We start from the raw sequence: 27,124 nt of genomic DNA on the forward strand, positions 1-27,124 counted from the left end.
AAAGATGTGGGGGATGGGAATTTCTTCCCGTAGGAAACATCAAGTCTTGGCATTTCCCATTGTCCAACAGACTTGTCTTCCTCAGCAAGTACATTTACTTTATCATTCAAGACTGCTTAGATATTTCTCAAATGAAAATAAATGGATTTTGTTTTTTCATTTTGAATATTAACCCTTAAATGCCATGTAGATTTGGATATGTAGATGTTCATGACATGATGTCGAGAGTTTAGATTGCGGGGTGACAATAAAACCCTGGCAGATGTATTGTTAACCCCCTCTCCCCGCTTCCCACTCAGCACAGGCGATCGGGAGGGAAAGAAGGACAGAGAGAAGAGAGTGGGAAAATGAACAATGTTTTACTAATGCTACTAATAAGAATAGAGAAAATAATACAAAATATACAAAACCAATCCTGAAAGTCCCAGCGACTGCAGAGCCGGCACCCGAAGTCCTGGACTGGACTCTGCAGCCAACCGGAGCTGGATTCAGTCTCTCTCTTGGCCTCAGTTCGCAGGGACGACTCGCAAGGTCCCCTCCTAATGTCGGCCATAGGGAAAAGGGACGAGATCCTCGTGCTCTCCCACTTTTCTATGCAGTATTCACGTGAATGGGATGTTATGCTCTGTTGGTCAGTTTCTTGGTCACCTGTTTCTCGTTGCCCCTCTGTCGAGATGTCCATCCATGCTTATCAATAACCTCACATTCCATCGCTGTGTTCACCAAAACATGGATCTGGTTCTCCAGGAAGATGCAGCTGATATGAAGCTTTAGCTGACAGACACATTCACTAAAAGAGAAACTTGGTTTTTAACAAAACCAGGACAATTCTTCCACTCATTTCCAAAGTTTCTGTCAGCACGGTGCTTCTAGTGCTGCCACCCCTTGCCGTGATCTACCATTCCATTCAGATACTGTGTTAAAGTGGATACAGGTGCCAGCCCCTATAACACGTTATCTTTCTTTTCACAAGGGGCAATGGTTTCTTCTATCTCTCTTTCATTTTGTGGTGGGAAGCATAAATATGTAAAACACAGGAAAAAACCAATCCTGTCTTCCTATGTCAGATGCCAAGACCCAATCTGACCAACTTCTTGAAGTCCAGTGAAAATAGCAGCTCATCTCTCCTTAGGGCTATGAAAGAAAACTGCATGTTACACATGAATTAAACAAATAGAGACCAGAAGAGGGGGATATCACGATGCTGCTGGATACATCCCTGCTGTGCCCGCAGCTTCAGTCGTGCTTTCATCGTTCAGAAAGCTTCAGAGGTGCCCAGAGGGATGGATGGCCAGAGGAATGGTGGGGCTTCTCACTGGGGGATGGCTAAATATTAGTAATAGCTTGGGATTCTTCAGCAGAGACAGCTGCGTTGTGTTAGCAGCCTCTGCAATACAAACCTCTCTTCCAGCATGAGAACTGGGAAGCCAAAGAAAGCGGTTTGGACTGGTGCAGAAAATGAGTAGCAGAAAGGTCCCAATAGAGGTAATACTGAAACTTACTTACAAGACTGGCCTGAATGGGGGAAAAAATCCCCCGAAAATCACCCCAAGGGGATTCTTGTAAAAGCTGAATAACATTCTTGCATCTTTTTGATGTGCTGTGCTCTACCCTGTATTCTTTCCTTTTGCATCCTCCTGGCAATGAACTAGACGTGTGCTTTAAAAAGAAACAGGGAAACACCTTATTTTTTTTTTGCCTGAAGATATCAAGTGTCCAGGTGAATCCTTCCTCAATAATTAACACCCAAAGGTATTTTCTCTAGTACTTTAATTGAAATAACCTTGACGTGTGTTATTGTAAAGCTGCATTTGATTCTCCGCGTGTGCCTGACCGAGGGCTGGTGTTGCGTTACAGGTGTCGTCTGTACCGAGACCTTGCGGATCAGCGCCGCTTGCTGTGCTTCCACCCTGGTCAGCTGCAGCCCACGAGCCAGAAACAGCAGGCACATATCACCCTAGTTATTTATACGTTCATCCTGTCCACGTCGAAACACAGAGCAGTAAGCCAGTATCTTTCTTTGTTGCCTTGAAAAGCTATTTCGGCGACTACTGTGATACTTGAAGGAAATAAATCCTCTCAGCTTCATTATTCAGCTCAATTCTGTGTACAGTAGGTGCATAAGTTATTTGCTAAATGTTATATGATTAAGATGATCTAAGTAATGAGCTCTTACATTTTGCCACCAGAGCTGTGTGTACTGCTTTGTGACTTTGTGTAGGAATGGAGCTGAGTCCTCTATAATGAAATTAATCCAGAGGAAATGTGACAATGAGCTTTATTCATTTTTCAGCTCAACTTTTCCTAGTGTCTTAGCTCCAAGGTAAGATCTTAAATCTATACCGAGGTCTCTGAATAAACTCAGGTTTTCTCAAAGATGCCTTCAGTTTCTGTCGACTTCGATGCCAGTCACAGAAACCAGCAGGTTTTGCCAGAATAACACATAATAAACGTTACTCTGCCTGTAGTATGGAAAGTCTATTTGCAGTCCTGCTAATGAGAGTTATGTGGTGGCACATCATATATATATTCTATGTCATTATCTATAAATGATTACAAAGTAGAACTGGAGTATACATGCATATTATATTTTTTCAGTTGGACTTGATTGACTAATTTCTTGGGATTCTTTGTAATTTCCAAGAATGTCCAAAATCTCCTGGAAAATCCTGTGTATTCATTCCTAGCTGGAAGGAGTCAGTCTGTCCCGGTGGCTCCGCAGAGACCTGCATTTCTACTGCTTCCAAGACAAAACTGGAAGATGTTTCCCAGCTGAAATATGGGCATTTTGAACCATTGCAAGCCTGGTTCTCTTTCCCCAGGCAGCTGGTGATGTAACTATAGGAAGGGAGTGGAGCATCTCCCGTGTGAGGAAAGGCTGAGGGAGCTGGGGCTCTGGAGCTGGACAAGAGGACACTGAGGGGGGACTCATTCATGGGGATCAATATGGAAAGGGGGAGTGTCAGGAGGATGGAGCCAGGCTCTTCTGGTGACAACCAATGGTAGGACAAGGGGTAATGGGTACAGACTGGAACACAAAAGGTTCCACTTAAATTTGAGAAGAAATTTCTTCCTGGTGAGGGTGCCAGAGCCTGGAACATTCTGTGATTCTGTGAGACTTTGGACTGGGGAAAATCAGTTATTGTCTTCTCCTTTATTTTTACTTGCTTGTAAACTTTACGTGCTGTTCTTCCCAGGGTGGAAGCTTAGCAGAGGTTCCGATTTTGAACTAAGATGTCATTATAGATGTAGTAAACCGCGGTGAGCGGTGTTTCCATGGTTTGTTGTGTGTGGACATCGCCTGTGCTGCAGGTTCATGAGACTGAAGTGCCGTGTACAATGGATGCATCCTCAGGGGCTGCGTTCCTTCTGGTGGAACCACCAAGGCAAAGACTAGATGTTTGGTTAAGAGTCGTCCTCTGCACTCACAACCCTATCAACCAAATAATGAGTCTGCAAATTTATTTTCTCCATTAATACAAACACAAAAATTGTGAATCTGATGGATTTGTAAGGGACGCCTTCACCAGCTCAGGGTGCTCAGAGCCCCGTACAGCCTGGCCTGGGATGTCTCCAGGGATGGTTCATCCACTGGCCAACCTGGGCCAGGCTCTCACCACCCTCAGGGCAACAATTTCTTCCTCATGTCCAAACAAAAACAAACAAAAACCCAACCAAACCAAAACAGTTATTGCTTTGGGTCCCATGGAGCATCACCCCTGGTTCCTTATCCCTCTTTTCTCACCAGCCCTTCCTCCTGGAGACAGGAGCCGGTGGTTCTGTGCCCTCCTGCCAGCTCTGTCCCTGCTCCTCCAAGCAGACCCATTGCCTTTCTCTGTTGATGGCAAATGTTGACCAGAACTCAAGGTGCAGTGCTTGCATGTAAATGTTTCTTGTGGAAACTGATGGACGTTTTAATTTAATAGCATGTGGATTTCTAATCATCCTATCAAGAACAGCTGGTGGACAGGTATTCATATTTAGTTCTCAAAATCATTAGAAGCTTTATAAACTTGTACTGTCTGGTTTTCTCCAGCATCTTTTTTTCGCACTTAATCATCTACATTTCTAAATATTCCTTTCCTTCCCATGCCACGGTCTCTATCTAAAGCAGCTTTCTGCCAGGTCAGCAGGAATGCGGGATGTGCGGTTCCAGCTAAAGGGCCTTGGGACAGGTTATACAGAAGTATATTTTTAATAAGTTTGATAGCACAGACCGGTGAGAATGGTATCTCAGGTCAGAAAACCACCCCCCAGTACCTGTGATGTGTGAATGTTGTTGGTCCTGGTTTGCGAATGAGTGAGAACGTGATTGAAACAAACACGAGCGTGGTGTGTTTGGGATAATAGTTTTTGAAAAACCATCCTGTCTAACCTCTTGGTCCATATCTGTAAACCTATAGAATGGGAACTGTTAATGACAGAGAGCTCCGCCTGGCTCTGCTCTCGCTGCTAACAAGAACTTGCTGTGTGTGCGTCTCTGCATCTGTATCGTTCCTCATCGTGGTGATTTGAAATAGTTATTTAAGTTGTTATGGGTGTTGCATACATGCAGCAGTGAGCGTCGTGATGTACATATTTGTGTGTGTGTGTATACGTTTGAAGACGGGCAGAAAGCAGTAGTGATTTGGGTATGACCCAAATGGTGTGGTGTAAGGGGTAGAATGTCCTGGTTTTGCTAAAAACAAGACCGCTTCTCTTTTAGTGATTTTTCTTTCAGCTAAGCTCTTCTAGGTGGTACTTTTCTGAGTTTTAGCCTGCATGTGTTTCCTAGGATGCCATACTAAGTGCTGATAAGAGACCAACAGAATGCTGAAGAAGCTTGTGTTTAGATTTATTACTATGGTAGCTAAGAAAGACCGATAAGTTTTCCCCCGTTCTGTTGTGAGAGGGACGTGTTTGGGGAGAGGTGGATGGCACAGGTGACTAGAAACAACCAAGCGTTGCATTGGGTCCAAACAGGATTATTCAAATCAAAGCTGAGCATAAGAAGAAAATGAGAAGTATATGCCAACACCTAACTACGTTTAGTGAGCATTTCAGTGCAGATGGAGCCGTGGTCGCGCTTCACTGTTACTGCTGCCTTTTTAAGAAAATCTTGAGCTGTTTGATGAGGAAGCTGAAGTGGAACACAAAGCCTTTCTCATAACCTCTGCTCCCTCCTACGCAGAGGCAGAAGCAGCCGGCCGGCGCGGTGGCGGGAGGCCAGTGGCATGGCCCTGCAGAGGGGACTTGGCTGTGGTCAGCGCTTCCCCCACGAGCCTGCTGAGGAAGAAGAGGAGCCCTGCGCTCCGAGGACGCTTTGCTGTGAGAACCTGCTGTCCTGAGTAATTCGCAGAATCACAGAATCAACTGGGCTGGAAAAGACCTCAGAGATCATCAAGTCCAACCCTTGGTCCAACTCTAGTCCGTTTACTAGATCATGGCACTAAGTGCCATGTCCAATCTCAGTTTAAAAACCTCCATGGCCGGTGAGTCCAGCACCTCCCTGGGCAGCCATTCCAATGCCTGACCACTCTCTCTGCACAGAATTGCTTTCTCATCTCCAGCCTCAATTTCCCCTGGCAGAGTTGAAGCCCATGGCCCCTTGTCCTCTTGCTGATGCCTGGGAGAAGAGCCCAATCCCCACCTGGCTAGAACTGCCCTTCAGGTAGTTCTAGAGAGTGCTGAGCTCAGCTCTGAGCCTCCTCTTCTCCAGACTGAACAAGCCCAGCTCCCTCAGCCTCTCCCCATAGGGCTTGTGCTCAAGTCCCTTCCCCAGTCTTGTTGCTCTTCTCTGGACCCGCTCCAGCACTTCAATCTCTTTCCTGAGCTGAGGGGCCCAGCACTGAACACAACACTCCAGGTGTGGCCTCCCCAATGCAGAGCACAGGGGAAGGATCACTGCCCTTGTCCTGCTGACCACGCTGGTTTGGATACAGGACAGGATCCCATTGGCCTTCTTGGCCACCTGGGCACACTGATGGCTCCTATTGAGCTTCTTGTCAGTTAGTACCCCCAGGTCCCTTTCTGCCTGACTGAGGGGTCTGAATTCACCCCCCAACAGAGCTCTGGTGAACTATCTCCAGGTACTGAGCCGAGCTGCTGATTCTGCTGGGCGGGTGTCTTATTAAAATCTCTTAATACCTAGGCTAAAAATATCTTTATTACCGTTTAACCACAGAATTTCCTTTTTAGCTTTTAAAATAGTGATCACCAGCCACTTACAAATACTGTGTCACTGACAGCATCTGATTGACGCACTTAGATTTGCTGACAGCATATCGGTGAGTGAGATGCTGCAAATAAAATCGTAAGCAAAGCAGTTTAAGGAAATAGCAGAAGGTTTTTGGGGGGCAGCGTCAGTGGCAGGGTGACGGAGGGCATGGCTGGGAGACAAGTGTGTGACCACAGAAATAAAGCATGGAAAAAGCGAAGAAGGTGGAGAAGAACCTTCCTGGTCAGCAGCTGAGATGATCACTGCGGGATTACACGGGGCTTGTGCACCAGCTTATTCATCTGCTGGGAAAATAAGCGACACCTACTACGATCCTTCATAAATGCATCAGGTTTTCTTAAATCCAGACAGAGTTTTCTGGAAGGTGGGAGAGAGAACGAGGGGGAATGGGGGCAGGATGTATTTCTCTTTGTGCCGTCCCATGGCAGGTGGCACTGGGGGTTGGCCAGGGTTGATGTTGTTTGCAGCAGAGGAGGTGAAGGTCCTGAGAACTTGGGGGGCGGCTGTTTCATCCCTTGACACAAATCACAGCATCTTTCAGAGTATTGTCATTGCTCCTGATTTCTGAGGGCCCCAGCAGGCCCGTTGTGCTGAGCAGGGACCGCACGTCCCGTCAGACACGTGTCTCGGAACGGCTTCAGAAATGGGAAGGGCTGGAATTGGCTCCTCATGTTTTGCTGCTTTAACAGCACTGTCGTTCCTTAAAAGTGCTGCTCTAAGTTATTTTCCTTAGTGCATCAGCGACTGGTACCGTCTAGATGTTCTAGATTGGCGGTTGTCTTGGCCATGCCTGGTAAGCGAATTTGAATGTACCCGGTGACCCTGTGTGATAACATGAGCTGTTTGTTCTGTGAAACTGCTGCTTGTCAGGATGCAACATCCTCTGTGCCACCCAGTGAGCTCGACAGTGACACAAAATAGGAGTGTTTTCCCTTTGGAAGTCTTTCAAACCAGGACCTTGATTTGTTTGCCCACATTTGCTCACGTATCCTTACATATGAGCGTCCCACCTGAGCTCTGAAACCGTGATAGGGACATAAGTATCCGCAAGCTTTTAGAAGTACAGAATTAGGAATAGGAATAGGAAAGCTTTCCAAAACAAGCATTATTTTAAGTGCATCTCACCTTGTAGCATCTCACCTTGTAGCGTGGTTCCCCTTGTCCCCAGCAGTTGGGGGTGACAGGTATGTGCGACTTCGTGTGAAGTTACGGGTCACCTGTCTGTCTGCTTCGGTTACCAGACTGTCCCAAATCCTTTACCCACCCATTGTGTCTCTTCCCCATCTCTGCTTGCTCAAAGTTGTGGTTGCAAGTCCAGCCCTTGCTGGAGCCTCTGCCACTGTCCAGGTGGTGGTGACCATGATCCAGACGCTACGCAGCACCATTCTGCAGATGAAGGTGCACGTTGCCGTGCCCTCCCTTGCTCACCGGCAAATGCCTCGACGTCCAGGATTTAAACCTTGATGGTCCTGGTCCTTTCTCAGCCATGGGAGCAGCTGGGTTTATTTCCGCATCCCTGGCCTGTGTGCTGGTAGGCTGGGCTTAGCGCTGGCCCTGCCAGCCCGAGCCTTGGCTTTCCTCTCCCTCCTTGGCCCTGACGGGACCTCTGGGTCCTCTCCTTCCCACAGCGCGAGCGAGGCAGTGAGGTGACATTAAAGGACTGGAACGGCAGATAAAAGGCCCTTCCTATATTTATGGAGTGTTACAGATAAGTAATCCACTCCGCTGTCAGTGGCTGGAGAAACAGCAAATAAAGTGTATGTGCCCCTCGCTTTGATGTGATGAAATCTCCAGAGATTCGGCGTGCAGCTGTAGCTGAGTTTTTCAGTGGAAAATATAAGATTTTCGTGTCTTTATGCATTGCTTTAAAAATATCACTATGGCTGATTCTTGTACGCTGGACAATTCCGTGCTCTGAAAGCTGTTGTGTTGGGTTTTTTTTTTTCCAAACTGTTATTAAAATCATCTCAACCGTTTTTGTTGGAAGGGAAAAAATTAATAGTTATTTTGCGGTTTTATACACAACATTAAAACAACAGTCTGGTTTTCATTTAAACCAATAAAAGTATGGAAATTCAAAATGAAGGCTCCCTTCATGTCCTTAGATCAACTTGTTGGCCTTGGTAAAACACATAATGGATGGAGCGGGGGAAAAACCTCAGTCTTACAACCCGCAGCATTGTTTTCACATACAGCTCAGCTTTTTTGTTGCTGGATTTCAAACCTGACATCACTTTATTGCTTGTCTTCCAAAGCGATAAAAACCTCCTTGTTCTTGTAAATTTGCAGCAGTGTAGAATCCAGCGAACAACTGAAGTTCTTTTTAAGAACCGTAAGCAGTAATTAAGCAACTTGATTAGCAAATGTACATCAGTAATCCATAAAGCCACGTTAAGTCTTAAACGAGGCACTTTGGAGCCAGCTTCCAGGCTCGGCTTTGGTAATGCCTAACATGGGGAAGGTTGTACCTGCTGAAGCGCTCCATGCGATAAACCATCTGCCCAAGCAAATTTTAATTGTGATTTTAATTCTGATTTTAATTATAATTATTTAAACATACATATGCAACTGCAGCCCCCGAGCCGGGCGCTTCATCTCTATCTCAGCCGCGTTCCCACAGCACGGAGGTTTCTGCATGCTGAGCTTTGTCGGGGGAATTTGCTTCACAGGCTGGAGGACGTCTTGTTTATTTTATGTTCTTTTTTCCCCAGGGGGAAATGAGTTCCCGAAGTAACATGGACAAAGAGCAACGTTTTAGATGGGTTGTTACAGCCTCCTGTTTGTTTGCTTGTTTATAGGACTTTTATATTCTTCCGAAGCGCAGCAAGAACGTGTGATACGTTGTGATTATTTCTCATAGCCGCAAGAAGGGGGCCTGCCATAGCTTATGTGGAGGCAGCTTTGCCAAGGGAAGGTGGCAGCAGAGGTTGAGGGGTCTTTGACTCAATGCTTGGAGGTGTTCCTGATGTCCAGGGAGAGAAGTGGGTCCTCCTTGGAAAGATCTAGGTGCAGGGGCAAGGTGAGAGGCAGCTGGGACAGCCTTAGAATCATAGAATCCTTCATAAGTTGAAGCTTATACTGGTGTAAGCAGGAATCAGACTCTGTGAACTGTTCATTGTACAGTCCCTCTGATCATTACTGTGACTCTCTTATGAATGCTCTCCAACTTAATGGTTTTCTTGTCTTATGAGCAGCAAACTGGGCAGTGTGTTTCAGGAGTAGTCAAGCTGGAATCAAATACATTATTCCTTACCCCACTTATGCATCAAATAGCATCTCACATTGTAGCATCTGCTTTTCCCCGCAGTTCTGAGTGTGGTTCCTCCCTGTCCCCAGCAGTTGGGGTGACAGGTACGTGTGACTTTGTTTGAAGTTATGGGTCACCTCTCTGCTTCAGTTGCCAGACTGTCCTGAATCCTCTGGTTACAGCATTGCACTGGGACTTATATTCAGCTGCTCTTGTTGGAAGAGGCTCTTAACATCGAGTCCAACCATAATCTAAACCTTGGCACAGCAGAGATATCGGTGAGCATGTGGTGAAGCCGTCCTGGTTGCAAGATGTGAGGAGGAGCGTTAGTCACGACAGTGAGGTCAGCCAGGGCGACGTTCTTCTTTGGAACATGTTAGTTGCAGCCTCATGGAGGCGACCGTGGCGTGGGCAAAGTATGCAGCATCACCCAGCGCCACCAGACCCTTTTAATGGACCACATTAGTGACCCTGCACGGGGGAGCCAGGCTCTTCTCGGTGACAACCAATGGTAGGACAAGGGGCAATGGGTACAAACTGGAACACAAAAGGTTCCACTTAAATTTGAGAAGAAACTTGTTCCTGGTTGAGGGTGTCAGAGCCTGGCCCAGGCTGCCCAGGGGGTTGTGGAGTCTCCTTCTGTGCAGACATTCCAACCCGCCTGGACACCTTCCTGTGTAACCTCATCTGGGTGTTCCTGCTCCATGGGGGGATTGCACTGGATGAGCTTTCCAGGGCCCTTCCAATCCCCGACATTGTGTGATTCTGTGACTTCATGCCGTTTGCTGTTGTCTCCCTTGTCCTGGGGGGCATGACAAGCTGCACAAAGTGTCCAGATGTGGCCTCACTTGAGAGGAATATTATACCTTCCCTCAATCTGCTGGATGCTCTCCTGCCAGGCTGGTTGGTGGATATAGCCATCAGCTTCTCCTTTCTTTGTAAGAAATGTTCATCACGTTACCTGAATTTTGCATAAAACAAAGCACCTCGGTTGTTGTTCGGTGCCTGTTGGTACCAAACCTCCAAACAAGCCCAGCAGAACGTGCAGGACGTACAAGCGGGAGACCGCTGTGACGTTGTCTTTGCACATCCTGCTCTAGTTCGCGGCAGCATTGGCCGTAGTGGGAAGAGAGATGTGGTACCTAACTCCATGACTGGTCAAACTGTGGTATTTCTCTTTGATGCGAAATAAAGTATTTGGATGCACAGTGGGGCTAATGCAGTCTTGAAAGATAAAGTAAATCTACTTGCTGGGGAAGACGAGTCTGTTGGACAATGGGAAATGCCAAGACTTCACAAGTACCTGCCGGGACAGATGTTTCCTATGGGAAGAAATTCTCATCCACCACATCTTTCAGAGCATATTTGCTCGGAAATTTTCTAATCTGCTTTAAAATACCTTCAGCTGAAGGGGCTAAACTTCACTATGCACCCTTTGTGTGTGGAAGAGCGGAGTTTTCTTCATCCCTTTGAATTACAGCATGGAAGTTGCAGGGCTATTTTCCCCGGAGATTCTGGAGTCCCTGTGCGCATTTGGTTGATCCGTGAAGACATCTGGGTTTTTGCAGAGTCATACAATCGTCGGCTTGATGTGTTAGAGGCAACCGAAACCTTTTATTCCTGTTTATTCACCCTTGGAGAGAAGATTTGGACAAAAGTCACTGGTCTTGGAAGTTTCAAGGTACAGGGAAGTAGCGCAGGGCTGGGAGATGAACCACCAACAGATGGGGGCGGGTTGCGTGTGAGGGATGTACCCTATATAACACACCATTAAAACTTCATGAAGAGATGCCCCAGAAAACATACTACAAAGCGCTAGGCTTAATATTAAATTCTTAGTTTTAGCAGGCTGGTCGTTTCCAGGAAGGAATAATCAGCTTAACCACAGCATTCGCACATAAAATGTTCTGAGACGAGAGGGACTGTCTGATTTTTCTTTTTCTTTTCCACAGTGATTAATAGAAGTCAAAAGCAGCAACTGGAATGTGTGAGCTACTCCTCCCGCTACGCTCTGGGACTATTTTATGAAGCCGGTACACGGATTGATGTCCCCTGGGCCGCACAGTACATCACCGATAATCCCTGCATACGCTTCATCTCCATCGATAACAAGAAACGCAATATAGGTCAGTGCTCCCATTATTTCCCTTAAACACAGTGACAATAGAGGGTGTAGATCATGAAAAATGCTGTTTAATTGAGTGTTGCTATTCTGAACAGAGCAAGTATTTAACTCCAAGCCGCAGCGGATAGCATTTAATGTCACATTTGGCCTGTAATAAAATACACAATGAAAGCGGGAATGTCCTCAGAAAATCACCACCCAGCACATGGTTTACGTTACTGCGTTTATGAAAGCAGCGTCGGGGGATTTGAGACATCAAAATGTTGCTATTCCAAGAAAGAGCTGGAGTTCCTTTGTTTAAACATTGATTCATACACATGCCAATTTATCTCCCATCATCCATTACTTTACAACTCCTGTTGTTTCCACTAAGCGTGCTTGGGAGTAGTAATGAGTTGTATAATTGAGGCGGTTCAGTCTAATTCGAAGGCAGCCAGCGTGCTTTTATAATCACGGAAAATCCTTGAAATGGCTGCACATAATACGGCTGCTCAGTAAGGCTTGGAGAACATCCCACAAGGCAGACACTTCTCATCTGTTTCTGGAAGATGGCAGTCGAGTAAGTGTATGTTTTATTTATTAAATGTATTTCATACACGAAGAGCGTGTTGGCATAGATCAGCTCAAGAAAAACCGCTAGCGTTTGAGTTTCATCAAGTTCGTTAGGAGCTGAAAACACTTCCCGATGCTGTTACTTGCTCAGATGGAGATGATGACCAGATTTAACCACTTCTGTGAAGTGGGGGTGAAAACCTGCCCACCTTTGTGGTGACCTCCAGAGCGTCGTGACTCACAGTCACAGAATAAGGAGGGATTTTCATAATCAGCTACTGCCTAATACATAATTATGAAGTATTACCAAGTTCAGTGCGCTAAAGCATGTTTAGGTTCAGACCTGGGGGACTTCTGGTTCTGGTCTTCCTTGTTCGGTCGGGGTTCCCTCTCTGACACCGTAAACATGCGATTAAATGTAATAAGCTGTGGTGAATAGTTTCGCAGTGTGGCCAGGACCTCTGAAATCTCTGCTCCAGCTCCCGCTAACACGAGGTCAGGGCAGCCGTGTCTTGTCTAGCTGAGGTTTTAAAAACAAACGGGATGGAGATGCCCCAAGTCACTGGTGACCTGTCCCAGGGCTGCAGCTCTGCTGGGAGAAGTGTTTCTTCACCTGCAGTCTGAACTTCCCAAGGCTCAGCCTCCTGTTCCATTGCCTGCCTCTACCAATTAGACTTATAGAATCGTAGCATCATTTTGGTTGGAAGAGACCCTTAAGATCATCAAGTCCAACCATAACCCACCCCGGCACTGCCCTGTGTCCCTGAGAACCTCATGTCCGTCTGTCCAACCCTCCAGGGATGGTGACTCCAGCACTGCCCTGGGCAGCCTGTTCCAATGCCCCACAGCCCTTTGGGAAGAAATTGTTCCCCACATACAACCTCAGCCTCCCCTGGCGCAACTTGAGGCCGTTTCCTCTGCTCCTGGCGCTTGTTCCTGGGGAGCAGAGCCCGACCCCCCTGGCTCCAAGCTCCTTTCAGGCAGTTCAGAGATCAGAAGGTCTCCCCTCAGCTCCTGTTCTCCAGCTGAACCCCCAGGTCCCTCAGCAAAGTCACGGTCATTCAGGTTGGAGGGGACCACTGCAGGCCGTGTGGTCCTACCCCCACTCGAGGTTTGGTGTTAGATCCAGCCATGAAGTCAGATGACGTTGCTCAAGGCCGTGATGTGATGTGATTTGCCACCTTTGCCCTGCTGCCTTGTATCCCATGGCGGATCCACCATAACCACCGGGATCTTTTCAGAAAGGTCTGTTGCTCAGCCAGACGGATGCGTGGGGTGGTCCTGTGTCAGAACAGGACCTTGCACTCCTTGTGGTGACAGTGCAGTTGAAGTCAGCTCTTCTAAATATGCCCTTCTCTGCACCAAAGCTGGTCGTGACGGCTCTTGAAGTGCCTCCAGAAACAGCAGTTTGTGGGAGCAAAGAAGTTGGAGAGATGAATCAACTCACCACTGGGGAAGCCCAGTTTTGTTATTTCTCCTAAGAATGTAGCCTGTAGGGCTGAAAAGAGGGAAAATAATACAAAAGAATGGCTGAACTGGCCAAAACAAAGATGCATCCACCCTGATACTCTTCCTCCAGCAGGGACCACTGGTGAACATGTAAAAAAAGAGCTTGTGCCAAATACAGTGAATTTTTTTCCTCTGGCATTGTCTCCTTGTTACTGACAATGCACAGTTGGAGGTGTTCTTGCACCTAATGATAACATCACCATTATTATGTTCAATGGTAAGTACTTGGTATTTAATAGCACATACTGGTATTGTCCATCCTGGTGTGCAAAAGAGGACACAACCCAAGGGAGAAGTTCACCCATCGGTTCCTCACCTGCCTTCGTGTGTGGTCTCAAAAGGAAACAGCAAATACGGAGTTATAATGGAATTATCAAATAGCTGAGTACGGTGTCTCTGCTGTCTCCAAACGCTATTTAACCAAATAAAAAGCATATTATTTGGGGAATTTTGTTAACAAATACCTAGAAACTACCAGAACATGAGTGTTGACACATACCTTTCTCACTGAAATTTCCCGCATATCATGGGAGAGATCTGTTTATATGAGCAAATTTTTCCAGGAAGAACAAATGGCGTATCTTCACAGGGCTGGAGCAAGCCGGGGGCCAGCAACTGAAGATGGTTTCTCTGCGGTAAAGCCCTCCTTAGGACATATAAACAGCCGACCCGCCGCCTTGAGCGTGCCTTCTTTCCTGGTGAACCTGCATTGTGCAGATTTGTGTTGCAGCGCTGGGGAGGGAGCGGAACAGCGTGCCGGTACCATCTTCAGTAATGCTGACATGGGGAAGTGTAAAATTCAAACGTGGTCACCAAGTTATTCACTTTTCTTCAAACACACACGGCTCTGCTGATGACAGGAACGCGCACACACATACTTTAAGACAACGTGGACAAGGGGGGCTGGATGTGAAACTTATTTGCACATGTGGAGTACTGCAGCCAAGGCACTTGAATAGAAAGTTCCTTTATGTTTGTTTTAGCACATATGCAAGTATTTTGCATTTGTTGTTTTTCTTTCCGTGCTTCTGACGGACCTCCAGAATGTTTCCATGGGAGGCACAGCAGCACCTCGCTGTCCCTTGTTCACTGACTGTGCGTTTGGGGTGCCATTACTGGTGTTGTAACATCATGTTCCGCTCACTCCTTGTTCTTTCTTCCATTCTTCAGCCTCGACCGATTCTGATTCAGCTGAAGACAACGGTGACAATCACAGCATCATAGAATGTCCTGAGTTGGAAGTGACCCACTAGGTCCTGCTCCCCAGGGAGGTGTCACCGCCCCAGCCTGACACTGTTCAAGAAGAGCCAGGACAACGTCCTCAGATACACGGTGTGACCTGTGGGGGTGTCCTGTGCACGGACAGGAGTTGAACTCCATGATCCATGTGGGTCCTTCCAACTGAGGACATTCTATGACTCTGTGATTCTATGGCAGCCCCTGGCACAACATGCCACCAGCAGCTGGCTTCACCGTGACACAGCCTAGTTCCTTACCAATAACTATTCGTGACATCTATTTTCTTCCCGATTTATATGGAAGAGTCAATAATAAAGCTGTTTCTCTGGCGCTGCTGTTACCCATATAATCTGGAGCGTGAGGAGCCTCCGAGAAGGAAGGGTTTTGCATCAGCTGCTGTGCATAAAATCGCGTCTCCGTCCACAGAGGTAACGCGCTTGAACGTTACATAAAGAAGAGCCTGCAAGAAGTGTATGTTGAATTCCCTGCGCGGTATCTATGAATATTAAATATTTGTGTGATTGGCTGCCTTAAACACCCCATCAATATTTATAACTGGTCGGGGGGACAGTGGGAATTCTACAGTATAAATTATTTCGAGCCTCGTTTCTTTAATACCGCAGTCTTTGCATCTCTTTGCGTTCTGGAGGACTAAAGATAGATGACACATAAAAGTGGAAGCGGTTCCCCTCTTTCGGTTCAGGATTGTGAGGTTGTATAATTTAAAGGGAAGATTCATCTTGCATGTTTTCAGGTTCAGTGTAATTCTCGAGTATCCTTTTTCGTTTTAAAATATGGATTCCTTTATCTTCTCAGTACCAAAATAAGTATTTTTCGGAAGATGGAAGAGTTAAAGAGTTATTTAGGTTTTCGCCTCATTACGTGGCCAATTGATTTGGACCTTGTGAACCACAGGAACTCCTGCGGTAAACTCGGGAAGCCTGCTAACTCTTTTGCCCAACATCAGTGTGGCCTTTGAAAGTGAACCTCCATCTCTTGTGCTCATTTGCTGGGTGTGCTAAGGGTAATCACTGTTATCTTTTTCCCCTTTAGGTATAGTTTTATAAGGCCTGCTTGCTGAGTTCTCTTTCGGCAGCCTGCTGATCCCTCCCCAGGAGCAGGAATGCAGTTCCAGCCCAACTGGAGGTGTCCAGCTTCTTCAGTGCCCTCCGTGCTGACCTTCCCTTCATCCTACCCAGGACCAGAATGGGTTTTGGACAGCAAAACTCATCTCCCCAGTAAGATTTAAAAATCCTGAGGGGGCAGGAAGCAACCACGTCTTGTTTTTTATTGGTATCTGTTCTGACTCTGGGTTTTGAGCAGGGACACGGGAAAAATACTTGATGCTGCTTCTCTAAGAGGGAATAAAATGTTCCTGTGGTAGACGTGCGCCCATCGCATCTGCATGCAGGTCTCTTCTGGAGACTAGGTCGTAACGCTGGGATGGATCCTCTTTTCAGCCCTCTTTGTGGACCTTTTATGGATGTATCTATGGAGCCTGCAGGTCTTGGCTACTTACATTTACACCTTTTCCAAAGTAGATCTTGAGCGTCGGTGGGTTTATGGGCTTTGCAGAGCCCGTGAGCCACAGGACACTTCCAGGGTTGCAGGCTGCAGCCTGTGCTCCTCATGCTTCTGCACAAACCTGCCTCAGCCCTTGACCAGCGCAACCGCTTCTAAAGTCGAGGCTGATCAGCCTCTCTGAACTATCCTTGATGCCTTGGTGGACACCGTCCCTTGCAGCATGGGGTTCTTTGCTTCAAAGCCTTTCAGCTGAGCAACTGCAGGTCATGTTCCGGGATAGCCCTCAGACTTGATTTTATCTCCTAGAATATTACTGTTTGGGCAAATCCAGTTGGCTTCTGCTTTCTCAGGTATAGTAGGAGCTGTAGCTTCTCCTCCCTGTCTTTACCAAGTCTCCACTGCTGGTAATTTCAATTCATCTATTTTGCTTTTCCATGTCTGTGGTTTCTGACTCGCTAAGAGGGGAAGACACTTCTGATCAGACTGGCAGTGCAGCTGGACTTTGGTCCAAAGTGCTTCAGCATCTCCCACAAGGTCTTTGTGGACTAAACTTGTCTGTGGGGGACTAGTGGAACTTTATACTTTGACTTTGAGACAAAAAACCTGTCTTTTCTGTTTACATGGAAGCAAAACAGGTCTTGACAAGAATGTGTTTGTCTTCACGTTGGTCACTCTGCACCCACTCTCTGCCCCTGTCTGTCCTGTGCGATGCAGCGGAGCAAAAGAAATTAACAGTAAAACAAAGAAAACAACACAGAAGCAAATGACACCTGTAGTTATGGCATTACCTCTTCTCTACGCCATGGGGAAGAGGAGAATTTGGGGCACAAACCGCATCCCCCAAACCACTGTCACCACGTGTGGTGATGCCAGCGCTTCCCTCCCTCACCTCGCACAAAACACCACGTTCCTCCCGGTGCAGGTGACGGGGACAGCGTGTGGGGATGGGGACAGCGTGTGGGGATGGGGACAGCCGCTGCTCCTATCGCTGCTGCAGTGACGGGTGCTGCAAAGGGCAAAGAGATTGGGCACAACCTCGTTGCTCCCGGGCTTTCCCTGGGGTGCCCATGGCGCCGGGGACGCTGGCAGAGCGGCTCCTCGCTCATTAAATGGGCACGAACTACAGCCAGCGCTGCTGTCTCCTTCTCGCCCTGCCCTACCCTGCGTTTGATGCCTTCCGCTGCATCGGCTGATCGGATTAATCGCTGTGCAGCTGGGACGAGGCGGGGGAAAGGGGGAGCGGATAAAAGCTTTTGTGCTGCTTCCATTACCCCTCGCATCGCCGAGCGTTCCTGGGCTGGCCACATCTCCATCATCTGCTAGCATGGCCGTGATGGCTTCATCTTTGCTGCAAATAAAGGAAATTAAAATCTCCTGAGAATCCCTGCCAGAAGCCCTCGTTTTTAAGCTATCTGCTGCAGCCTGATCTAAATGCATTGGGAGGAAAATGGTGGCTTTGCTCCCGTGATAGCCGAACCGTCGTTCCTACCTGGTGCATCAAGGCTGAGACGTCCTCGTTGCTTTCAGGGAAAAAATGAATCTTAAGCTGCTCTCTCAGCCAGTATTTTTGCAGAAGAAAGCAAAGGGCTCGAGGCTAAACTTGATCCTCGCAGGCTGCATATTTCAGTACTGGAAGGCTGTGACTCAGTGGCCTCTGGAAGCTCTCCAAGCTATGAGTAGCTCAAAGGAGGAATTAAAAACTCAACGAACTGCCTGTTCTCCTGAAACTTGTTTTGTACATGCTGTGGAAGAGATGAGAGATTTGAAAGAAGGCGACCCTGTCCAAGAATCATTGGCTATAACAAGTCACAGCAAGCGATGAATATTTATTTTGTTAAAACGCTCAGACGTCTTTTAATGAGCCTTTTTGCCAAGCTCGTGTGGAAGAATTTGCCAAAATACCATGTACACCGTAATAAATCCCAAGGTACCTTCCCCACTTGGTCGTCAGTCCCTGACAGTTTCTCTGTAGAGACGTCAGAAAACCTGCTTTCTCCCCCAAAATGGGAAGGAGAGACTGAGTAGCATTTCTGACATTTTTCCAGACGGTTGGAAAAGCTGATGTGAACAGAGATACGTCCTGTGCAGCCACGCGAGGGGCGGTGGGAAGAATCGCAGGAAGATGCGTTGAGCCACTGCTTTGAGACAAGACCAGTCCTTGTTTGCTTCTACAGTCTTAGTCCCCAGATCTGCCGTGCCCTCATCCTCAATCCACGTCGGGTGGAACTCTTGGGCCCGTCCATCCCTGATGGTTAGGGTTTCCTTTCAAGACCAAGACACGAGAGCACAAAATCAGCACCTCAGATTAAAATAGGAAACAAGTTCTGGCTACTTCAGGAAATCACCCAGGGAAAGAGCTCTGTTACTTGCTGAAAACTGAGCAAGTGAAGTGAATCATCTTTTGCTCTTAAGGGTGCCTGACGTGGAAAAGAAGAACTTTGAGAAGAGGCATCGCCATGACTCGGTGCCTTCAGACGTGGCCTGTCGGGGGACATTCCTGACCACAGCCAGGAAACATCTTCCCACTCTTTCTCCCACTTTTTCCCAGTTCTCGGGAGCAAGCGTTGACCGAGCTGGCCCACCCAAGAAAGACTTAGTGAAGGGATCCTTCCAGCTGAGTTTAAAGCCACTGTGTTCATCAGAATATGGCACTGCTGTGGTGTGTGCTGAAGTGATCAGCCCAGGACACAAAGTTTATCAGAGAAAGACATTTTGGTTCCCCTTGGAAACCTGGAATTTGGCATCTTCTCAAATGGGGTCTGACACAGCAGAGCAAAATATTTCTATCAAGCTTGGTACCTAACAGTCAGCACCGGTCAGAAAAGGTCTAACTGCCTCTTTCTTTGTGGATTCCTTGGTCATAAAATGCTCATTTGCTGAAAGTAAAATATTTTCCTAGTAATGTGCTGATTCAAACAAAGGTCTCACCAGAAAAGGCTTTTCTCCTTCCAAAAGACAGACTTTCTGGTTAATGGAGTGAGAGGACATCTCTTAATGTAATGACCATCTTGGTGAGTTCAAGCTCTCACCTCAAATATAGCAGAACCCAGATGGTGTCCTTGCTTCAGCCAATCCATCCTGGCGAACAGCCCCAGCAGAAACGGCTCACATGAGGATCTGCTGGGTCTTCATCTTGCACATGTTTGCCCAAGGGCAGAAGTTGTACCGAAGGTTCACGCGATGCACATGTAGACAGCCACACATCACTTTCCCGCAGGTAGCTAGAGCAGCAAAGCTTGAGTTGCGTTCACTTGTGCAGGCCAAAAGGAAGAGCTGATTTCTCCATCTAACCTGCCCTAACCTCTGTTCCCCTTCTCCCCTTCCATACATGTAAAGTAGTAGTTTTATTCTAGCCCTTCAACTCTGTAAATACTGTTGCATGCAACCAGTTATCGAGGGAACAGATGTTTTGCACAACAATGCAACAAGCACTCCTCGTTTTTTGTCCTTTGCCTTGAAGATAATTTTTATCTCGCGATGATTTCATGTTCAAGTCTTTCGTATTTCTGCATTGCAAAGACCGTCCCTATAAGGGGACGTGCATTTCAGACACATGGGGGAGAAAGAATATGAATTAGTCTGATGTAGGTGGGTAAGCAAATAGATTCCACCGGCTGTTTGGACGGAGGAGGTGACTTGCTGGCAGACCCGTGCCATTGCTGTGATGGTGGATTGTGCGCTCTTGGTGGCCACGACTGGAATTTGCTTGGTTTACATCTGCTCAGAAGGGCTTCATGTGCCATAAGCAAAGCGCCAAGCCCCTGGGGACTGATCCCCATGAGCGGTGTCAGGGTCATTTCCTTTCCAAGAACAATCTTCCAAAAAAAACCAGTTGCCTCATCCCAAGATCTTCATCTTACCCATGGCTGGGTGAGCTTCAGCCTTTGGTGAAGGGTTTCCCCTTTACATTGCCAGTGGTCGCATGAGTCCCAACTGCAGGCAAGACCCTGGGGAAGCCTCACCTCCACAACCACCACCCCAGCGAGACCTCGCAGGTTGGCAGCTGTGGCTGCCCTGCGCTTGTAGGGGCTCTCGTTATTATGCAAAGACCTGGCTGGAAAAATTCCCATAAAGCAGTTTTACATGTTTCTTCTTGTTCTCTTCTGACAGTTTGCCACTATGGCCAGTTTGTTGACCTCCTTGTAGAGCCCGTGGAAATGTCTGGGAGGAAAAAAGGGAAGAATTTGCTTCCAGTATATTCCCTGCCCCTTCCAGCTGCTACTTATGGGGTGTGGGAATGCCTTGAGGTCCCTTTAGGAGATACATGTGGAGCTAGAGCTGTTGCAGTGGGAAAACCACTGCAAATCCTGCAGAAAGCCTGGATTTCTTCACCGTGCTTCTCGTGAACAAGTCATGTTGTTACTCCTTGTGTTTTATTCCAGCCGGAAGCACAGAGTGATGCCACAGATGTTTTCCTTCTTATTGACTCCTGGGCTAGAGGCACAACGGTCAGGCGAGCATTCATGAGTAACCTTTCAAAAGCATCTCTCTTCTTTTCTTTCAGAGTCTCCTGAAGTTGGGCCCTCGGTTGTAGTTCACACAACGGTGACGTTTGGAAGCGATCACCTGGATGCAGACCCAGCAGAGGTGCAGCGGTTAATTCTCCATCACCTGGAGAGGCTGGTGCCATCCTTGCCTAAACCAGCCAGCGTCAAGTGTCAGAAATGGAGATACTCTCAGGTAACCTGTGCTGGGGTCGGTCTGCGGGGACGATGCTGCTGGGGCGATGCCATGGTACCAACTTGCAAGAAAGAGGACATCGTATGACCCGGTGGTTTCGGTCCTTGGGAAGCAAGAGGAGAGGGGATCGTTACTCAATATCCATCAGTCTTCCCATGAACAGCATCCAGTGACAGCCGGGTCACATCTAGTTGTATTTTATGTGGTGGAGCTGGCTCAGGAGGTTCTGCAGCACCCTGGGTGAGCAGGGACAGGAGCAGTGCACAGGAAGGAGTAAATCCCACATACTTCGGTGGGATTTTCGCTGGTATTTAAAAATACAACTCGGTCTGTCTCTCCTCTGTCCAAAAGTATGTGATATTATTAGCAAAATTCCCACCCTACCACAGCGCAGCAGAAGTACTCGTGTTGAGATGTACTAATTGTTAGTATTTGATTTGGCCCGGTTCAATTTAACAGTATGTTATACGAAAAATATTTTAAAGTAAACTACCTAAGGGTAATAATAGCGAAATGTGTATATTTTACAGACTTTTAAAAATCCGAGGAAATCGTTGGCGATTTCCTAAAGTATTGGAGTGTAGCTACGTGTTTACCCAAAGCCTCTTAAGTGAAATTACATCGGTGAAATTGAATGTGGAAGTTGATGCAAAATATTTACTTAAAGCAGTCCCCTAAAAGTTTTTCCTTTTATGAAGTCTGGAAAAGTTACTGTTGTAAAGTCTGCTCGTACCCCTTGATCTGCATCCAAGTTAGGAACCTGCTCTTGTTAGCACAAAGCTTATTTTTCCACAAGTTAGGTATTGATAGTTTGCAAACCACATAGTATTTGTTCTCAGGCGTCATACGAAAGCGACCTTAGCATAGGTTTTAGTGTTTCAGATGACTCATAAAAATCATGGTATGTTTTATGTGATCCTCGTTATCAGTTCAGGGCTGGGTTTTCTTGCTAGTAGCAGTGTCTCTATACAGTTGGCACTGTTAAGGCATCCTTTTCTGGTTATCATTTCTGGGCTTTTCTCCTGTATTATTTGTCGCCTTTCTTCTGCAAACTGCTTGTGAGCACAAGAGCTGCAGGTGGTGGGGAGGAGAGGAATTGAATTGAGCTCCAACAGACTGACACTCTGGAAAGAGCTCCCAAAACAAAAAGCTTTAAGATCAGAGTCAGTAAACTGCCACTATACCCCATCGTGCAGATTTCGGCTTCAGTGAACGAGACCTAAAGTCGAAGGCACCTTGTTCAGTCCAGGGGATTTTTCCACTGACCCAAATATACACTCAGTAGCCACTGCCGTGCCGTTGTCTGCCATTTCCAAATACGGATCAGCTACAAAACACCCACATTTATCTTACTGGCTCCATTTTGTGTTCCTGGCATGTTAGCATCTCTTTAAAGGAGGTAAGTGTCTGAAACGGCTTTGTAGACAGTTGCGATCCATTCTCCGTGGCTCAAGAGAAGAGAGACTATGTATGATAAATCCAGCCAAAGACTGTCTTTCTCAAACTGATTTTAGATCAGTAGTTAATCTATTCCTAACATTTTCATACTGACTGAGGTCGCCGAGCATAAACAATGAAGAAAGGTTTAGGAGCAAAGGGCTTTATTAAAGTGTCCTTCCTTCTTGACTACCCAGTACCAAACAGCTTCTGGTTTGTCACACCCGCCCCAGAAACCGCTTCTTCCCCAGAGCTCTATTATAGAGTTTGTCCTATTCTGCTATTTTGTTTCTGTGTGCAAGAAAAGGGCTTAATAGGTCTTTTCCTTGCACCACTCACACTTTCAGCATAGTGCCAAAGGTGACGTGTAAGCATGTGCATCATCTGTGGCCCGTTCTGTTTTATTTCACCGTGAAAACGTGGATAAAGGAAAAGACAACAGGCCGTTTATTTTTATTACCAAATAAACCAAAAAAGTCTCAGTCACATTCTACCAACAACTATGCTTTTTGAACCCTGCTAAAGTGACAGCCACACAGGATTTATTATAACTTTGTACCTATTGCTTCATCTTTTAGAGGTAGCTGGAAAAGTGATGGTAGGAATTAACTCCTGTTTTCCACAAACGCTTCAAAATTGTTGTCTTCCTAAACCGCCAGATGTGAATCCTGTTTCCCCTATTTAAAAACTACATTCAGGCATCGTGGCGCGGGGCGATGCTCTGTTATTTTCTCAAAGCGCCTCGGTTGCCCGCTATCGACCGTGCTGCTCCCAAGCAAAACCACTGACTTCAGCAGCTCCTTGTGCTTTACGGCTGTGTCACCGAGCAATTAGCGCCAGCCTTTAATTTGGTGGGTGGATGTCAATATGTCTTAGATTGCGGATAAATCATTGGAGGTCGGATCTGTTATCTCTGTAAATAGATCTCTATTGCCATCCTATAAAATAATCACTACCTAAATTAAATACCTAGGACAGAGCTCCCTCTTTCTCTTAAAGCTGTATCTACTTTCATTTATAATAAGCTGTTGCCACAGAAGCAAAGGGAACTGATAAGATGGGTGCATCTTTCCCCTGACTCTTTTAGACGGGATTTATCCTACTTGTTAATTAAATCCGGCTGTAATGTCCTTCACATGGCCAAACACAATCCTGGGATTAAAACGCAGACATTACGATTATCTGTGGTGGATGAGGGATTAGGACTTCCAAACTTCTACTGACACTGCTTAGCAGCACAGCTGCAGTTCTGGATCCCCCGCTTTAATTATGGTGAGACGCTATTCACCGTCAGAGCCAAGAGCTTCCCAGCCCCTCACCCCGCTTTGGTAGAGTTGCTTTATATGTGTAAGGGATGCTGAGAAAACACAGAATCGTAGAATCTTCAGGTCTCTAGTTCAGCCTGTTGCTCAAAGCCCAACTATCACCAGGTGACCCCGACCATGGCTTTGTCTAACTGAGGCTTGCGGTCTTCGAGGATGGAGATCCAACAGGTTGCGCCCATATATCCGAGGGTAATTTGGAATCTATGTTGGACAACACCTTCAGAAGAACGTGATCTTCAAGGGGCAGGATGATTCCTCTCTCCAGTCATTAGGGTGAGGGCTTTTACTGCACTGAGCACACAATCTTGCCACACAGGTGAAAAGATGGGAAAATACTGATCCTGTGATGGGTGTGACAAACCAGAAGCTGTTTGGTACTGGGTAGTCAAGAAGGAAGGACACTTCTAAAAAGCCTTTTGCTGCTAAACCTTTCTTCATTGTTTCTGCTCGGTGACCTCAGTCAGTATGAAAATGTTAGGAATAGATTAACTACCGGTCTAAAATCAGTCTGAGAAAGACGGTCTTTGGCTAGATTTACCATACGTAGTCCCTCTTCTCTTGAGCCACGGAGAATGGATCGCAACTGTCTACAAAGCCGTTTCAGACACTTACCTCCTTCAAAGTGATGCTAACATGCCAGGAACACAAAATGGAGCCAGTAAGATAAATGTAGGTGTTTTTTGCAGCTGATCCGTATTTGGAAATGGCAGACAACGGCACGGCAGTGGCTACTGAGTGTATATTTGGGTCAATGGAAAAATCCCCTGGACTGAACAAGGTGCCTTCGACTTTAGGTCTCGTTCAGCGAAGCTGATGGCTGCACGATGGGGTATAGTGGCAGTTTACTGCACAGGAATCCAATTTTAGCTCTAGGCCAGTGCTGTTGCCACCGCCGTATCTCCTTCCTGAGATCCACCAGGGCTGCTCTGGGATGCACTAGTTTAGCTCAACGTGGACACTCAGCCTTTGCGCGTAAGTTTGAAACGGGCTGGAGCAACGCGTAAGCCAGCCAAACGTGGTGAAAACACGAGCGTTGTGTGCTCTCCCTCTGCCTTTGACACGCGGTGGTGGTTGTTGTAAAGTACAATAGTAAAAAGAGGCTGTGTTATCCCTGCGAGTTCCAGGTATCTTCAGGTTAACAAGTACTGGCCAAAGCAAGGCCCATTATTCGCCTTTAGGAATGTTATACAAACCACCCGCTCTACAAGTTTAATGGAGGGTATAGCGCCAGGAAAACTATATTTAAAATGAATGCAATGCATACATTGAGAATGACATTAAATATTTATCAAAGCAACCTTATTCAGAACTCCTCCCGTGCCACTTACAGAGAAGGTGCTGATTGTATCTCTGGCAGTGTCTACAAGTCGTTCTGTGACTCGGATGAAATAGGAGCCCAGCGTAGCAGAGCTGGAGGGCGGGAGGGTTGTCCCAAGGCTGGACAGCAGCACGGAGCGTGGGTGGCTCATCTCAACAGCCACTGCAGTTCCCGTCCAGTCAGGTCACCTGGCCAACCCCATCGTGCCGCAGGCTCTCTTGGAAATTGCAGGTTCCCTTCCCTTCGTTCAACAGTTCAATATCTGCTGCGTGAGATCACATAGCTTTATACCTTTTGGCTTAGAGACCCCCGTGCCACATCTATCCAGGGTCAGGCAATTTGTTTCTGCTGAGACAGACCGAGAGTAAGACAGGATGCAGCTGTAAGTTTTCTGAATTTCCACATACGGGAAAGCTTTATCCTAATTATTTAGCTCCAGAAGATACTTCTTACTATGGTACTTTGATCATTAATGCTTGGACCTACGATTGGGGATGGGAGGGGTGCTTTGTATGGGAGCATATTTCTCAGGAATACTGATCTTTCTGGTGGGAAATTCAAGTAAATAAAACACATTCTTTTCCATCTCCCTGTATGCTTTTTCAGGTTACAAAAGCTGTGCTCAACTGTCCGGGACAGATGATTCTTCATACTCAACCTCTCCTGATTTGTGGGGGCGATGGATTTACTCATTCCAACTTCGATGGCTGCATAGATTCTGCTATGAGTCTTGCTGAGGCTGTGAAGTCTCATTTATAGCAATTTCAAAGTTGGCTGCTAAATGTAGTCGAGAGTTATGATTAATTTTACTATGAGGGATTGAATTCTAGCTTAGTGTTAGCATCACTGGCCTCTGTCTTACAAAAATAAATAAAAGAAGATCTACTGGTGTGCTGTAGTCATTATTGGGATGGAATTGAATTTTCCTGTGCTGCGAGTGGTTGCTTTGCTAGAAGCAAAGCTTTTTCGGGCTCTAGTCATAGACACGGAGCCCCAGCAGTCCTGCCAGGTCTCCTGATGACAATTGTGTCCAGGAGAGGATCCTGCCTTGAAGCAGCACAAAAACCCATGGAGCTCCAGAGTTTACTCATCCTCTGAGCACCTGGAGCCGTGGAAGTGACAGAAGGACCACACACAATCAATCCCAGAGCTTTCATAGATAAATGTGGTCATTTCCTCTGGTGCAGGTCAGCCCTGGTCGTGGTTATTGTGTTGGCCGTGGTGGATCAGTGACGGGGCATACCTTGCTATGCTCCTTAAGCTGGACGGCCTATGCAAGGTCTCACCGCATCAACTCAAGGTCTAACCGCATCAACTCAAGGTCTAACCGCATCAACTCAAGGTCTCACCGCATCAACTCAAGGTCTAACCGCATCAACTCAAGGTCTCACCGCATCAACTCAAGGTCTCACCGCATCAACTCAAGGTCTGACCGCGTCAACTCAAGGTCTAACCGCATCAACTCAAGGTCTAACCGCGTCAACTCAAGGTCTGACCGCGTCAACTCAAGGTCTGACCGCGTCAACTCAAGGTCTGACTGTATCAACTCAAGGTCTAACTGCATCAACTCAAGGTCTAACCGCATCAACTCAAGGTCTAACCACATCAGCTCAAGGTCTAACCATGAGCAACTTTTCATTGAGGGATAGGAGTCCTCTGCTGACCAACTTTCTTAGCCCATAGATTTCTGGAGCCCAGGTTGCAGATGGCTGGAAAAGTTCATCTGAGAGCTCGAGGACATCGCTGGCAGAATTGTGCCACCAAAACATGGTACCAGTCCTGGGCGCAGTCCAAGCAGCCCGTACGGAAGGTGCTTTTGCTGCTTTGCCTGGCGAATGCCAAGAGGAACATAATTTATCTACGTGTGGCCCGTGGCAGCGTGTTAATCAGAAAACTGCCCTGAACAGGCTGAGGGTTACATCACCACCACCATAAAAACTCATTTAAACAG

The 27,124-nt window shown here is 46.9% G+C and overlaps 1 protein-coding gene across 1 annotated transcript in view; it reads left to right on the forward strand.

Annotated features, from left to right (window-relative positions):
* RNLS (renalase, FAD dependent amine oxidase) overlaps positions 1 to 25,932 on the forward strand; it is a gene marked incomplete at both ends in the record, with an annotated part of 70,853 nt that extends 44,921 nt beyond the window's left edge. The window contains 3 exons of the mRNA XM_080348109.1: positions 11,417 to 11,590; positions 20,918 to 21,093; positions 25,780 to 25,932. Coding sequence (XP_080204235.1) covers positions 11,417 to 11,590; positions 20,918 to 21,093; positions 25,780 to 25,932 — 503 coding nt within the window. The remainder of the gene's footprint in view (positions 1 to 11,416; positions 11,591 to 20,917; positions 21,094 to 25,779) is intronic.
* Between the last annotated feature and the right edge of the window lie 1,192 nt (positions 25,933 to 27,124).

This window comes from Nesoenas mayeri (assembly GCF_963082525.1).
Source record: "Nesoenas mayeri genome assembly, chromosome: 7".
Taxonomy (NCBI): domain Eukaryota; kingdom Metazoa; phylum Chordata; class Aves; order Columbiformes; family Columbidae; genus Nesoenas; species Nesoenas mayeri.